Consider the following 13,449-nt stretch of genomic DNA (forward strand, 5'->3'; position numbering starts at 1 on the left):
TTTTCATCTATGTTATCGAGGCAGTGTGGACGGTTCAGTCGACATCGATCAACGGCCGGTCGACTATGTTTGGCCGTGTGGCCCTCAACGCGTTTCACTAGTGTGCCTTGCGCCTCAGTATAATTATGTAGATAAAATGTTGCTTTCCCAAATTTTGTTGTATTATTAGGTCTCTTTATTGTTAAATAATTTATTGTGAAATCAGATAGAATATAGTTAGCTAGAGGAATAGGACTTGAATTGTTAATCTCCTCTTTAAATAAAACACATTTAAAAAAATGTTGCTTTTCATAGTTTTAACCTGTTGTCATGTCTGTTGGTTCTATGTTTTCAGATTGTTCTCATTATTAATTTATTTTATTATTGTTCTGTTTTCAGATCCCCCAGAGATAGAAGTAGAGAGGAGCTGGGTGCACTCAGGAGAAGGTTATGAAGCGCAACTAGTGTGTATTGTACATGGCGAACCCAACCCTGATGTAAGTACCATATAAACATCCCTCCCCTAAGCCAGCCTAGTTAGCTTAGTTGGTAGTGCGTCTGCCTTGTAAGCGCTAGACCGCGGGTTCGATTGCCGCCCGGGGCGGATTTTATCCTGATGGGATAATGTTCGTTCTCGGAACGGCTGGCTTTCTCCTATCCTGTCTTCCTTCTCTCTTCGATTTCGGGACGATAAGACCATAGCAGTTAAAGTTCCCTCTGTCAAACCTCTTTAAAAAAAAAAAAAAGATCATAAGACCATAGCAGTTACAGTTCCCTCTGTCAAACCTCTTTTTAAAAAAAAAATCCCTCCCCTAGCTCTGAGAAAACAAATAGAAAGATCAATCGAGCGCTTGGGTTCCGAAACGCAGCATTCCAACACCCTAATTCAGTAGAAATAACCCAATAGAGTTCTTCTACCCAAAGGGTTAATATTTATGAACAAAATACTAACCTTGTAAGCGCTAGGGTGAGGGTTCGATTCCCGCCCGGGGCGGATTTTATCCTGAAAGTTAAGGTTCACTCTCGGAACGGCCGACTTTCTCCTATCCTGTCTTCCTTCTCTTTTCGCTTTAGGAACGATAAGACCTTGGCAGTTACAGTTTCCTATATCCAACCTCTTTTTCTTAATACCCCTCTGGTGCTTGATCTGCTATACTTCCCTCCTCATTCTTTCTTTCCTTCTGCCTTTCTAATCGGATCGATAGGAAGGACATGAAAATGAAGAGAGAGAGAGAATGAGAGAGAGAGATGAAGACGACAATAAAACATTGGAAAAAAATCTTACCTTCTTATTATGGTATTATGCACAGAACACAACGGATTTAGGTAACACAAAAGGGAAAAAAATAAGAAACATACTCGTGAAGAAGAAGAAGACGGAGAAGAAGGAGAAGGAGGAGAAGAAGAAGAACAAGAAGAAGAAAAAAGGATAAGAAGAAACAAAAAAAGAAAAAGAAAGAATCCTACCTAGGCATATTATGTCCGAAACATTTTCAATTATTTCTAACTCAGAGAAGGATAGAGGGAGAGGGATAAAGAGGAGGAGAAGGATAAAGAGAGAAGGAGGGGGAGAAGGGCATGTAATCCTGCAGGATTAAGGATATGTGTACTGGTATTACAGACGTGTGTGTTAGAGAGGGAGGGGAGACAAGAGAGAGAGAGAGAGAGAAGGTGTACTACAGACGTACTATGTTAGGGTTAGGGGAGAGAGAGAAAGAGAGAGATGAAGAAGGGAGAGATAGGAAAAAAGAAGAAGAAGGAATGGGAGAGAAACAGAGGGATGTGTTGTTTTCTATTTTATTTTGATATCCACTATCCACTAAGTATAAAGTATAAACACAGCATTTGCTAGTCGAGGCTTATTTATTTTACTCTAAGAGACTGCCAGCCTAGTTAGCTTAGTTGGTAGCGCGTCTGCCTTGTAAGCGCTAGGCCGCGGGTTCGATTCCCGCCCGGGGCGGATTTTATCCTGAAGGGATAATGTTCGTTCTCGGAACGGCTGGCTTTCTCCTATCCTGTCTTCCTTCTCTCTTCGATTTCAGGACGATAAGGGTACCCCTACATCACGTCAAAACTAATTACTATTTTCGTTACTCTCGTACGTCTCTCTCTCTCGCTCTCTCTCTCTCTCTCACTCTCTCTTTCTCTCACTCTCTCTTTCTCTCACTCTCTCTTTCTCTCTCTCTCTCTCTCTTTTTCTCTCACTCTCTCTCTCTCCCTCTCTCTCTCTCTTGGCTTAAAAAAAATAATATCAGATCGTTTAGGTACTTTAGGTTCTACTAGTGAAAAAAAGCCCGGAGGTACAGTTTTAGGTTAGAGGAGCAACAGTTTCATCTCTCTCTCTTTCCCTCTCCCCCTCTCTCTCTCTCTGGTCCTCTTCCCTTTCTCACCCTCTCTCTCTCCGTCGGGACGCAGAAAGCTCATGCTAAAATTCTTCACTTGAAAACCCTCGCATAATTATCAAAGGCTTAAATTCAAAGGCAGAAAAGAAAAATCTCATCTCTCTCCCTCGGGAAGCAGAAAGCTCATGCTAAAATTCTTCACTTGAAAACCCTCGCATAATTATCAAAGGCTTAAATTTAAAGGCAGAAAAGAAAAATCTCAATCCAAATATTTGCCCTCAGTGAGAGCTATTTATGTAAATTTGGGGTGTGATATGGGCAAGTGATTAAAAAGGGCCCCCAAAATGAGTGGGATTGTGTCTCGTCCTTTGAGCCTTTTGAAGGCACAAAGGGCAAGACAAAATCTTGACACCATCAAGGATAAAAGAGTGATTTGAGTCCTTTTTTTTGGACACTCGCCCACATTTCGGCCACTTTCAAAGTAGGGTGGTGAGTGGTTTTTTAGGACACGCACCCGACCGCGACCGAAAGCGTTGCTTCAACATCAAACGAACATTTTAAAATAAAAGGTCCATTATTTCTTTCGTCACTTATCTGTTTCTGATGAAGCTTTGCTTGATTTTCAACTGTTTAAAAAGGGAGTAGCCCTTTTTACTTTCCTTATCCTACAGGAAGGAAAGTAATGTAATCGGGTCAAATTTTCGATGGTCAGTTTTTAGTGCCAAAACACGTTTTGAGGTCCCTAGAGTGTGTCTGTCTGTAAACAAAATATCTCGAGAACGGTAAGAGCTAGAGACTTGAAATTTGGTATGTTTCCGTGTGTGTGTCTGTCTGTCCTTCTGTCTGTCTGTAAACAAAATATCTCGAGAACAGTAAGAGCTAGAGACTTGAAATTTTGTTATTTTTAGTGCCAAAACACGTTTTGAGGTCCCTAGAGCCTAAATCCAAAGTTTCAGCCATTGGTCCGTGTGTGTGTCTGTGTGTCTGTGTGTGTGTAAGCAAAATATCTCGAGAACGGTAAGAGCTAGAGACTTGAAATTTGGTATGTAGATGTCAACTGTGACAAGGATGCGACACGAAACGTTTAGTTGAGATAGGTGCTGCGGTTGGCGGTATTTTGACCGCTTTCTGGCGGTTTTCGACCGTTTTTTGGCGGTTTTCAGCTATACCGACTAAACGGTTAGAGATATTATAAAATTTTAGGGTATAAGAACAAGAACACCCAAAAAAATAATAAGCATCATTCATTAGGACAAGGAAAGTCGTGTGATGTTCACACCAGATTTTTAAACAGTTGAAAATACGAAATGACAACCTGACCAAAGGGAATTTTAAAAAGGTCGGTCCCTGACTAACCATCAGATTTTGGTCCGCAAAAATCGAAATTTTCATCTGTTAGATACCTATTTCTTCTTCCTCCAATACTTAACTTGTTCTTCTCCTCCTCTTCATCGTCTTCTTCTTCTTCTTCTTCTTCTTCTTCTTCTTCTTCTTCTTCTTCTTCTTCTTCTTCTTCTTCTTCTTACTCCTTTTCTTCTTCTCTTTCCTCCTCTCCTTCTCCTTCGTCGTCTTCTATTTCTGCTTTCTCTTCTTCTTCTTCTTGAAACCACCTAATCTATTGTAAATCCCCTGTTCACAGATGAGTTGGTACCAGGACACTTTCCTCATAGAGCCGTCAGTCTCAGACCGTCGCCTGATGGAGACCAGAGGTAACAAGCACACCCTCACCATCAAGAATGTGCAGAGTACGGACTTTGGCAACTACAGCTGCGTCGCCGACAACAACCTGGGCCGGGCCAAGAAGTACATGGAACTTTCCGGTGAGTCCGCCATTTTGTAGATAAATACCCATCTTTTTTTTAGTTAAATTCCCTTCCGTTTTAAGCTAATTTTTAGCAAAAATCCCAGTTTTTTTTTAAAGCTGAATTCCGTGTCGCTTTTTAGCTTGAAATCCCTGTCTTTTTTTAACTAAATTCCATGTTGTTTTTAACTAAATTCCCTGTCGTTTTTAATTAAATCCTTGATCCCTATCACTTTTAGTTGAATTCCGTGTCGCTTTTAACTAAATTCCCTGTCGTTTTTAATTAAATCCCTGATCCCTATCACTTTTAGTTGAATTCCCTGTCGTTTTTAGCTAAATTGTCATTTTGGAACGTTGCGGTCGTCTCTTCATTTTTCCCCCTTCAGATTTATTGAAATTCCTTCTTTATTCATGAGAATTATTTTGAGAAAATAAAATAAAGCAGACGATTTTCCGTTCAATTCTTTTCCTCCTCTTCCTTCTTCTCTTCCTTTTTCTAACTCTTTCTCCTTCTCCTCTTCTTTCTGTTCCTGCTTCTTCTCCTATTTTGTTGATGAATACAAGATCACACCATCTCTCCTTTTGAGAATAAGTTTAAACATGATTTTTTTTTTTCTCCAGTGAAAATTTTAGGAATCACTACCCAACTCCAGTTGAGAAAAAAACAAACAACAACAAAACAAAATAAAACAAATCATCTATATAGTGGATCTATTTGATTCCTACAGTCTCTTTATTGTTCTTGACATCTACTTATCATCATCCTCTCTTATCCCTTCTTTCTCCTCCTTTCTTCCCCTCTTTTTGTATTCCTCTTTCTTCCCTTCCTTCTTCCCCTATGCTTATATGTATAGGGGTTGGATGGAAGAGAATGCCCTAGGCATTAATCCCGCCCCTGAGTTAGGATTTTTCAATTTTTTTTCTTTCTTTATTCAATTCATCAAACTTCTAAAAAAAATGAAAAATAATAATAAAGGTTTTCGTTTTCGAGTCCTTCTCGAAGAGAAACCCTTCAAGTCCTTTTCCCGTGTTGGAAATTTAATGATAAACTGTGTCCTTTATCCGTCCCTCTCTTCCTAATTCTCTCCCCCTCTTCCCTCCCCTCTCGACCTCTTATTTCCCCTCTGGTAAAAAAAGGAAAAAAATCCAAGGGAGAGAAGTTTCACAATGTTTGGGTTTTTTCCCCCCCTGACGTAAATCTGCCCCGCGGACAAGTTTTCGTGAAAAATTAAAGACAAAATGTTGTTTTTTCTCCTCTTCATTTTCTTCTTCTTCTTCTTCTTCTTCTTCTTCTTCTTCTTCTTCTTCTTCTTCTTCTTCTTCTTCTTCTTCTCTCCCCCTCTCCCCTCCGCTCTCGACCTCTTATTTCCCCTCTGGTAAAAAAAAGGAAAAAATCCAAGGGAGAGAAGTTTCACAATGTTTGGGTTTTTCCCCCTGACGTAAATCTGCCCCGCGGAGAAGTTTTCGTGAAAAATTAAAGACAAAATGTTGTTTTTTCCCCTCTTCATTTTCTTCTTCTTCTTCTTGTTCTTCTTCTTCTTCTTCTTCTTCTTCTTCTTCTTCTCCTTCTTTTCCTTCCTCTTCTTCTTCTCCACCTCCTTCCTCCTCCTCCTCCTTCTCCTTCATTTTGATCTTCTAGTCCTCCTCTTCCTTCTTTTTTACGAGTAGGTAGCAAAAATACTTTCTCTCCTTCTTCTTTTACCGCTTTTCCAAGAAGCAAAACAAGTTGAAATGAGATTATCTCCTGAAGATAAGAAGTCAACGTGTCGAAGCTGAGAGCCGTTCGTACATTCTTGGGCCTTTTCTCCGTGAGTTCAATGAACTACAAGCAAAAGTCTGTCTTGTAAGCGCGGGTCGTGGGTTCGATTCCCGCTCGGGGCGGAGTTAATACTAAAGTCTAAACAGATAATAAGCTTCGTTCTCGGAACGTCTGACTTTCTCCTATGCTGCCCTCCTCTTTGAACTACAAGCAATAGCGTAGCGTCCATGTAGGGCGTGTATGGCGGCCATACACTTGTAGAGTACAAAGCCAGTCTAGTTAGCTTGGAGGTCGCAGGTTCTATTCCTGCAAGCGGCGGACTTTCCTCCCAAACAGATAATGTTCGTTCTCCGAATGGCCGCAGCTTTCTTCCTCTTCGATTTCGGGACGATAAGACCTCAGTACTCTCTCAAAAGGTTTTTTTTTAGTAGGTTTTTGCTGCTACATCAACCTAGGTATTTTTTTTTTTTTTTTTTTAAGAGGTTTGAAAGGGAGAACTGTAACTGCTATGGTCTTATCGTCGGGCGGGAATCGAACCCACGGCCTAGTGCTTACAAGGCAGACGCACTACCAACTAAGCTAACTAGGCTGGCTAACCTAGATATTTGCTGCTGCTATTTGATGTAGGTAATACTGGAAATAACACGTGACTTTCTTCTTGCTTCAGGTAAACCGAGTTTGGCCGAATTCAAGAGTCCCCCGATGAGTCGAACCAAGGACTCCTACAACCTCACCTGGCAGATCGAAAGCTACCCACCTCTCCTCAAAGTCAGACTCCTCTACAGAAAAGTTCGAGTAAGTAGCTTAAGACACACTTCTAACCTCTATTTTTGGGTAGGAGGTTTTGTAACTGTACATTGCTGAGACTCTGAAAAAAACTCTTTTTTTTTAAGAGGTTTGACAGAGGAAACTTTAACTGCTATGGTCTTATCGTCCCGAAATTGAAGAGAGAAGGAAGACAGGATAGGAGAAAGCCAGCCGTTCCGAGAACGAACACACATTGCTGAGACTCTGAAAAAAAACTCTTTTTAGTTTTGCTGAAATTTTCGGTTTATCCTTACTCCATGTATTGTCTACTCCTTAAGGCATCAGACTATCCAAATATCTATGTTTGGAACAGACAGCTATCTAAATTTGGAAAAAGAATTCGTCTGTGTTTTTTCACTTTCCTTCTTTTGAGAGCTTTGATCGAGGGAGCTGCAACAACGAAGTTTCTATCGTCCCGAAATCGAAGAGAACGAACCTTAGGTATCTGTTTAGGATAAAATCCGCCCCGGGTGGGAATAGAACACGAGACTTAGCGTTTACAAGGCAGACGCGCTACCTTCCACGCTAACCTTTTGCCTCCGTTGATGGTACCTTCTTAGGGCTGAAGGAAGATGCAACCCCATTGCATCTTTCTAAATCAAATCTAAATCATGAATCTTTGTGTTAAAGCAGAGAGCTTTCTCACAATTTTGTGGGTATCACAGTATTACAAGTCTTTTATTTACTCAATCTGCAATCATCATTTATTTATTATCGCTCGTCTCTTTGACTTGTAATGTCGCCACTGGTCGCTACTCGATTAAAGTAGCTACTCAATTGTCCTCACGAGGCTGAGTGCACCCCGAACTCCAAGCACAGAGCCGAAAAAAAACCTCGGCCCCACCGGGAATCGAACCCGGACCTCCTGTGTGCAAGCCTAAGTGTGATACCCACTCGGCCACGGAGGTTGCTTACCATTGCATCTTTGTTTGGGTATCCTTACTTTCCCTGTCTGTGAGACGAGACAGAGCACCCCGAACTCCAAGCGCAGAGCCGAAAAAAAAACCTCGGCCTCACCGGGAATCGAACCCGGACCTCCTGCGTGCAGGCCTAGTGTGATACCCACTCGGCCACGGAGGTTGCTTACCATTGCATCTTTGTTTGGGTATCCTTACTTTCCCTGTCTGTGAGACGAGACAGCGAGACAGGCACTAGGATGGGAATTTAGGTACTAATACTAAACTCTTCCTGTTCTTCCCTCAGGCTAACGACACGTACTCCGGGAAGCGGAAGGCGGCCGACTTCCAGTATCGTCGCCACAACATGCAGCACGGCTCGTGGCATGACCAGGAACTTCTGCCGCCCAAATCCGAGACCTTCTCCCACGTGATGTCCTACAGCATTAATAACCTAGAGCCGTCTAGCACATATGCTGCTGTGGTGCAGGCCATGAACAAGTATGGTTGGGGGGCGGCCACTGAGGACTTCTTCTTCCACACGAGGAGTCAAGGTGAGTTTTGCGGGGGTTTGATGGGGATTTTAAGGGGAAGATGCCCCGGCTCAAAAGCCCTAATAATAAGCCCTTATTACAATAAGGGCTTATTATTTTCGAAATATTCGGGAGAGAAACCTACAGAAAAGCCCGTCAGAGTAGAGCAGAAAGTGCAAACTGTCCAGATTTTGTTGAGCCGGCCAGTAGACCTGATAGTACGCCTGAACAAGAGCGTATGTCAGGAAGCATCAATTCCAAACATTTGATTTGTCAAAATTTGTTTCAGTCTGACTTTAAAGCGAGTTTTTTTTTTTTTTTTTTTTTTTTTTTTTTTTATAATACTAATAAAGATTTTTGTTTTCGAGTCCTTCTCGAAGAGAAACCCTTCAAGTCCTTTTCCCGTGTTGGAAATTTAATGATTAACTGTGTCCTTTATCCGTCCCTCTCTTCCTAATTCTCTCCCCCTCTTCCCTCCCCTCTCGACCTCCTATTTCCCCTCTGGTAAAAAAAAGGAAAAAATCCAAGGGAGAGAAGTTTCACAATGTTTGGGTTTTTTTCCCCCTGACGTAAATCTGCCCCGCGGACAAGTTTTCGTGAAAAATTAAAGACAAAATGTTGTTTTTTCCCCTCTTCATTTTCTTCTTCTTCTTCTTTTTCTTCTTCTTCTCCTCCTCCTCTTCCTCCTCCTCCTCCTCCTCCTTCTTCTTCTTCCTCTTCTTCTTCTTCTTCTTCTTCTTCCTCTTTTTCCTCTTTTCCTTCCTCTTCTCCTTCTCCACCTCCTTCCTCTTCCTCCTTCTCCTTCATTTTGATCTTCTAGTCTTCCTTCTTTTTTACGAGTAGGTAGCAAAAATACTTTCTCTCCTTCTTCTTTTACCGCTTTTCCAAGAAGCAAAACAAGTTGAAATCCTTCTTCTTCTTCTTCCTCTTTTCCTTCCTCTTCTCCTTTCCACCTCCTCCTCTTCCTCCTTCTCCTTCATTTTGATCTTCTAGTCCTCCTCTTCCTTCTTTTTTTACGAGTAGGTAGCAAAAATACTTTCTCTCCTTCTTCTTTTACCGCTTTTCCAAGAAGCAAAACAAGTTGAAATGAGATTATCTCCTGAAGATAAGAAGTCAACGTGTCGAAGCTGAGAGCCGTTCGTGCATTCTTGGCCTTTTCCGAGTTCAATGAACTGCAACCAAAAGTCTGTCTCGTAAGCGCGGGTCGTGGGTTCCATTCCCGCTCGGGACGGAGTTAATCCTAAACAGATAAATAAGCTTCGTTCTCCGAACGTCTGACTTTCTCCTATCCTGCCCTCCTCTGTGAACTACAAGCAGTGGCGTAGCGTCCATGTAGGGCGTGTATGGCGGCCATACACTTGTAGTCTACAAGCCAGTCTAGTTAGCTCGAAGGTCGCGGGTTCTATTCCTGCAAGCGGCGGACTTTCCTCCCAAACAGATAATGTTCGTTCTCCGAATGGCCGCAGCTTTCTTCCTCTTCGATTTCACAGATAAATAAGCTTCGTTCTCAGAACGTCTGACTTTCTCCTATCCTGCCCTCCTCTATGAACTACAAGCAGTGGCGTAGCGTCCATGTAGGGCGTGTATGGCGGCCATACAGATAATGTTCGTTCTCTGAATGGCCGCAGCTTTCTTCCTCTTCGATTTCGGGACGATAAGACCTCAGTACTCTCTCAAAAGGGGTTTTTTTTTAGTAGGTTTTTGCTGCTACATCAACCTAGGTATTTTTTTTTTTTTTTTTTTAAGAGGTTTGAATCAAATGAGGATCCCAAGATAAAGGACTGAAGATTTAATCAAGTAGAAAAGCTGGTTGAGTCGGTGATGGTTATAGTCACACCAAAACAAACGGCTGGCGGACCCTGTTATTTTTTGATTTGTGATAGCAAACCTACTCTACTATTAATTAAAAAATAAAAAATAATAATAATAAAAAACTACATTAAGTTTACATTGTAACATATTTGTACATGAACTATTTACTCTTACAGGGTGTCCATGGTATTGTGTATCACTCGTTCCAAAGTCAAGAGGTGTACAAATCAACGCGTTCACCCTGTATTACTCTCTATTTCCCAATGTGTATATTTTTTATGACTATTTCTATAATTTTTTGGCTCTCTAGCTATTTGTATTATTTTGTACTGTTTTAATTTTAGTTTTGTACATTGGGTTTTTTTATATTGATATTTACTGTGTTACCCCCGCGCTTTTTTTGATAATTTATTAATAAGTTCCCAAATTTTAATTATTGTATAGGAGTTGATTGCTTTTTTCTCGCTCCACGACTCTATGGGCTATGGCTGTTTTTATGTTATTCTCCTCCTCCTCCTCCTCCTCCTCCTCTTCTTCTTCGGGAGGAAACCAATTCGGTCCCAAAACCTGTTTTTTGCTACCAATTGGGTCCGGGTTTGAGAGGGTCTAAATACCAATTGGGTCCCGCAATTAAATTGATAGGTACCATTTTGTACATTGGGTTTTTTTATATTGATATTTACTGTGTTACCCCCGCGCTTTTTTTTTTTATAATTTATTAATAAGTTCCCAAATTTTAATATTGTATAGGAGTTGATTGCTTTTTTTCTCCCTCCACGACTCTATGCGCTATGACTGTTTTTATGTTATTCTCCTCCTCCTCTTCTTCTTCGGGAGGAAACCAATTCGGTCCCAAAACCTGTTTTTTGCTACCAATTAATTGGGTCCGGGTTTGAGAGGGTCTAAATACCAATTGGGTCCCGCAATTAAATTGATAGGTACCTGATTGTTTTTCTTCTTTCTATCACAAGCACTATGTTCTTAGAGCTGAATCTTCCTAGTCTAAAACTTTAGAGTGACCGCTACCAAAAGAACTGGCACAAATGAGCAGTGACCAGTGTTATTATAGGGTTAGGTTGAACACAAAAAGGAGCTTTCTTTTTCACTGTCGTTCTGAATAAGTACCGAAAATTTTGGTGATTGTATTGAAAAATCTCGGAAAATTATGATGGATTAAGTACGAATAAAGCAGAATCATTTCTTCTACTTGTGAACAACAGAAAAACGAACGTTGTAATATTGTTAAAAATTAAAACTCTTATTTATTTCATCTAAGTCATTACAGGTATACGGGACCCAATTGGTAGAAAGCCCGGGACCCAATTGGTAGTCGACTACCTTAAGAAAAAAGGTCATGGGACCGAATTGGCGTTCTTCCTCTTCTTCTTCTTCTTCTTCTTCTTCTTCTCCTCCTCCTCCTCCTCCTCCTGTTATTTGGGTTAAACAAGTGGGCACCCATATTTTCAAAATATTGAGAGGTAAACGAGTAAAAAAAAGTCACACCTTTTTCCTTTAGGGAAATTTTCGGAACTGCCTATGATTTCCTATGGTTTAGTATCTAGGCGCTACTTCAGTTTCCAAAAGAGAACTGGTTCTGTTTCCGAAAGTTTCCCTGAAAGGAAATACACCGACACTACTTCAATTTGATGGAATTTGGGACGATGTTAGTCATTCTCTATTATAGTTACATAGCTTTGTATTATTTAGTGATAATTGATAAGCATAAGTTAATATTTTTGTACAGATTACATTTTATAAGTTTTAGGTACCTACTTTTTAAAAAGTCCATGATATTTTTACCTGTTGTTTAATATTATTTCTGGAACCAACAAGTTTTTATGGGCCTTTTTGGGTCACCTAGTAGGGCCCAAAAGCAACAAAGGCTGCTCTTCACTAAAAGAACTAAAAAGGTAAAGTTAGGAACTTTCATTTTTACTTTGTTTTACTCGTATTTTACTTTGTTCAATTTTTTTTCCTTTCTTTTTCAATTATTTAACGATGTATTTTTTTTTTTACAAAAGAACGTTTTTACATCAAATTTAAAACGATAAAAAAAAAAAAAAAAAAAAAAAAAAAAAAAAAAAAAAAAACACAAAAAAAAATTTTTATTTTTTCTATAAAAAAAAAAAAAAAAAAAAAAAAAAAAAAAAAAAAAAACAAATCATCGATATAATTTTTAGTTCTGCTATAATTTGCTGGTTTTCTGTTTTCTAAGACCGAACAATCCGATTTTTAGTATACGATCATTGTTTTTGTTCGATTTATTTTATTTTATGTTTTCTCGTTATTAAAAGCATTATTTTGTCTCCTTATTATGTTTATAGTCACTTCTTACAGCTTGTTTCTTGTGTGGAATTTGCACAGGCTTCTCGATCTTTTGTTTGTTTCAAAATGACTCGTTTCTAAGGCCACCCATTCACGCTCCGACTGTCAGATCCAAGTATACTGGCAGAACGTGTGTAACGGGAAAAGTATCCAACTTTCGTCTTCAGACTGTCTGAGACACTTCTAGGTCCGACCACACAGGTTCCGTCGGTCTGAGAGACAGTTGGAGCGTCCGTGGCTGGCCCTCCCAAGTTATTTCGTGTATAATTTTGTTTTTCGACGTGTAAATAAGAAGTTTTGCACCGTAATGCATTGAATTTTTACCTGTGCCCTACCCTAAATCAAAGTATGGAAAAGTATTTACAATTCCATATTTCAATATGATTCGTCCAAATTCAAAATTCTGCTTTTCCATTGGCTATTACACTTGTAAGATACTTTTCCATACTTTGGTGATTTAGGGCACAGTATTGACATAACGAAGGGTAGACATTTTGCAGGTGCAGATGGTTTTTGAAATGGCACTCTGGGTTTTTTGTTTTACATTTTAGTATATGAATGCATTCATATACTATGATCCGAAATGAGCTAAGTCCCAAATACAAATGTTTTTAGAGAGAAGCAAAAATTTACATACAGAAACAACAAAAGAGCAGTCATATTCAATGATTTTCATTTTAATTTAATGTACCTAATTTTGTCTTACATTGTCAGCTGGGACTAAAAACATTTAGCTACGAATGGGTACAATAGCTCTTCCTATCTTAATGGATTTCGGCACTTAGCTCATTCAAGCTTATCAACATTCATAACCTCGTCCATTGTAAGTTGTTCCTCATGTAAATATATTCCTCAATAGATTTCGCTGCTAATATTAAGTCCTTTTAATTTCCGATCTCTACAACTATATTTTCTGATCTATTCGTGGTTATTTTCTCTCCCCAATATCCTACATATGTACGAGGATTCAAATATCTCCTACAGCACAACATAGGAATTGGAATTCAAAGTTTCTTCAATCACTCGAATTCCTCACACGAATATTTATTCGTCCAAACTTCGAAAGTTACAAATTTTCCGAACTTTTCTTCGTTTCGTATAATGTGAACGGACTGTTATTGAACAAAATATTTGTACCTACTCACAAATTTGGGAATCCTAAATTTGCAAAGTTTGTATGTTCTCTCACAGTACT

The 13,449-nt window shown here is 39.7% G+C and overlaps 1 protein-coding gene across 1 annotated transcript in view; it reads left to right on the forward strand.

The window, feature by feature from the left end:
- LOC103516273 (neural cell adhesion molecule 1-A-like) overlaps positions 1–8,386 on the forward strand; it is a 13,343-nt gene extending 4,957 nt beyond the window's left edge. Inside the window, exons 3-6 of the mRNA XM_026828719.1 lie at positions 379–476; positions 3,961–4,141; positions 6,549–6,676; positions 7,892–8,386. Coding sequence (XP_026684520.1) covers positions 379–476; positions 3,961–4,141; positions 6,549–6,676; positions 7,892–8,386 — 902 coding nt within the window. The remainder of the gene's footprint in view (positions 1–378; positions 477–3,960; positions 4,142–6,548; positions 6,677–7,891) is intronic.
- The last annotated feature ends 5,063 nt before the right edge of the window (positions 8,387–13,449 follow it).

This window comes from Diaphorina citri, unplaced genomic scaffold, assembly GCF_000475195.1.
Source record: "Diaphorina citri unplaced genomic scaffold, Diaci psyllid genome assembly version 1.1 scaffold1532, whole genome shotgun sequence".
Lineage (NCBI taxonomy): Eukaryota > Metazoa > Arthropoda > Insecta > Hemiptera > Psyllidae > Diaphorina > Diaphorina citri.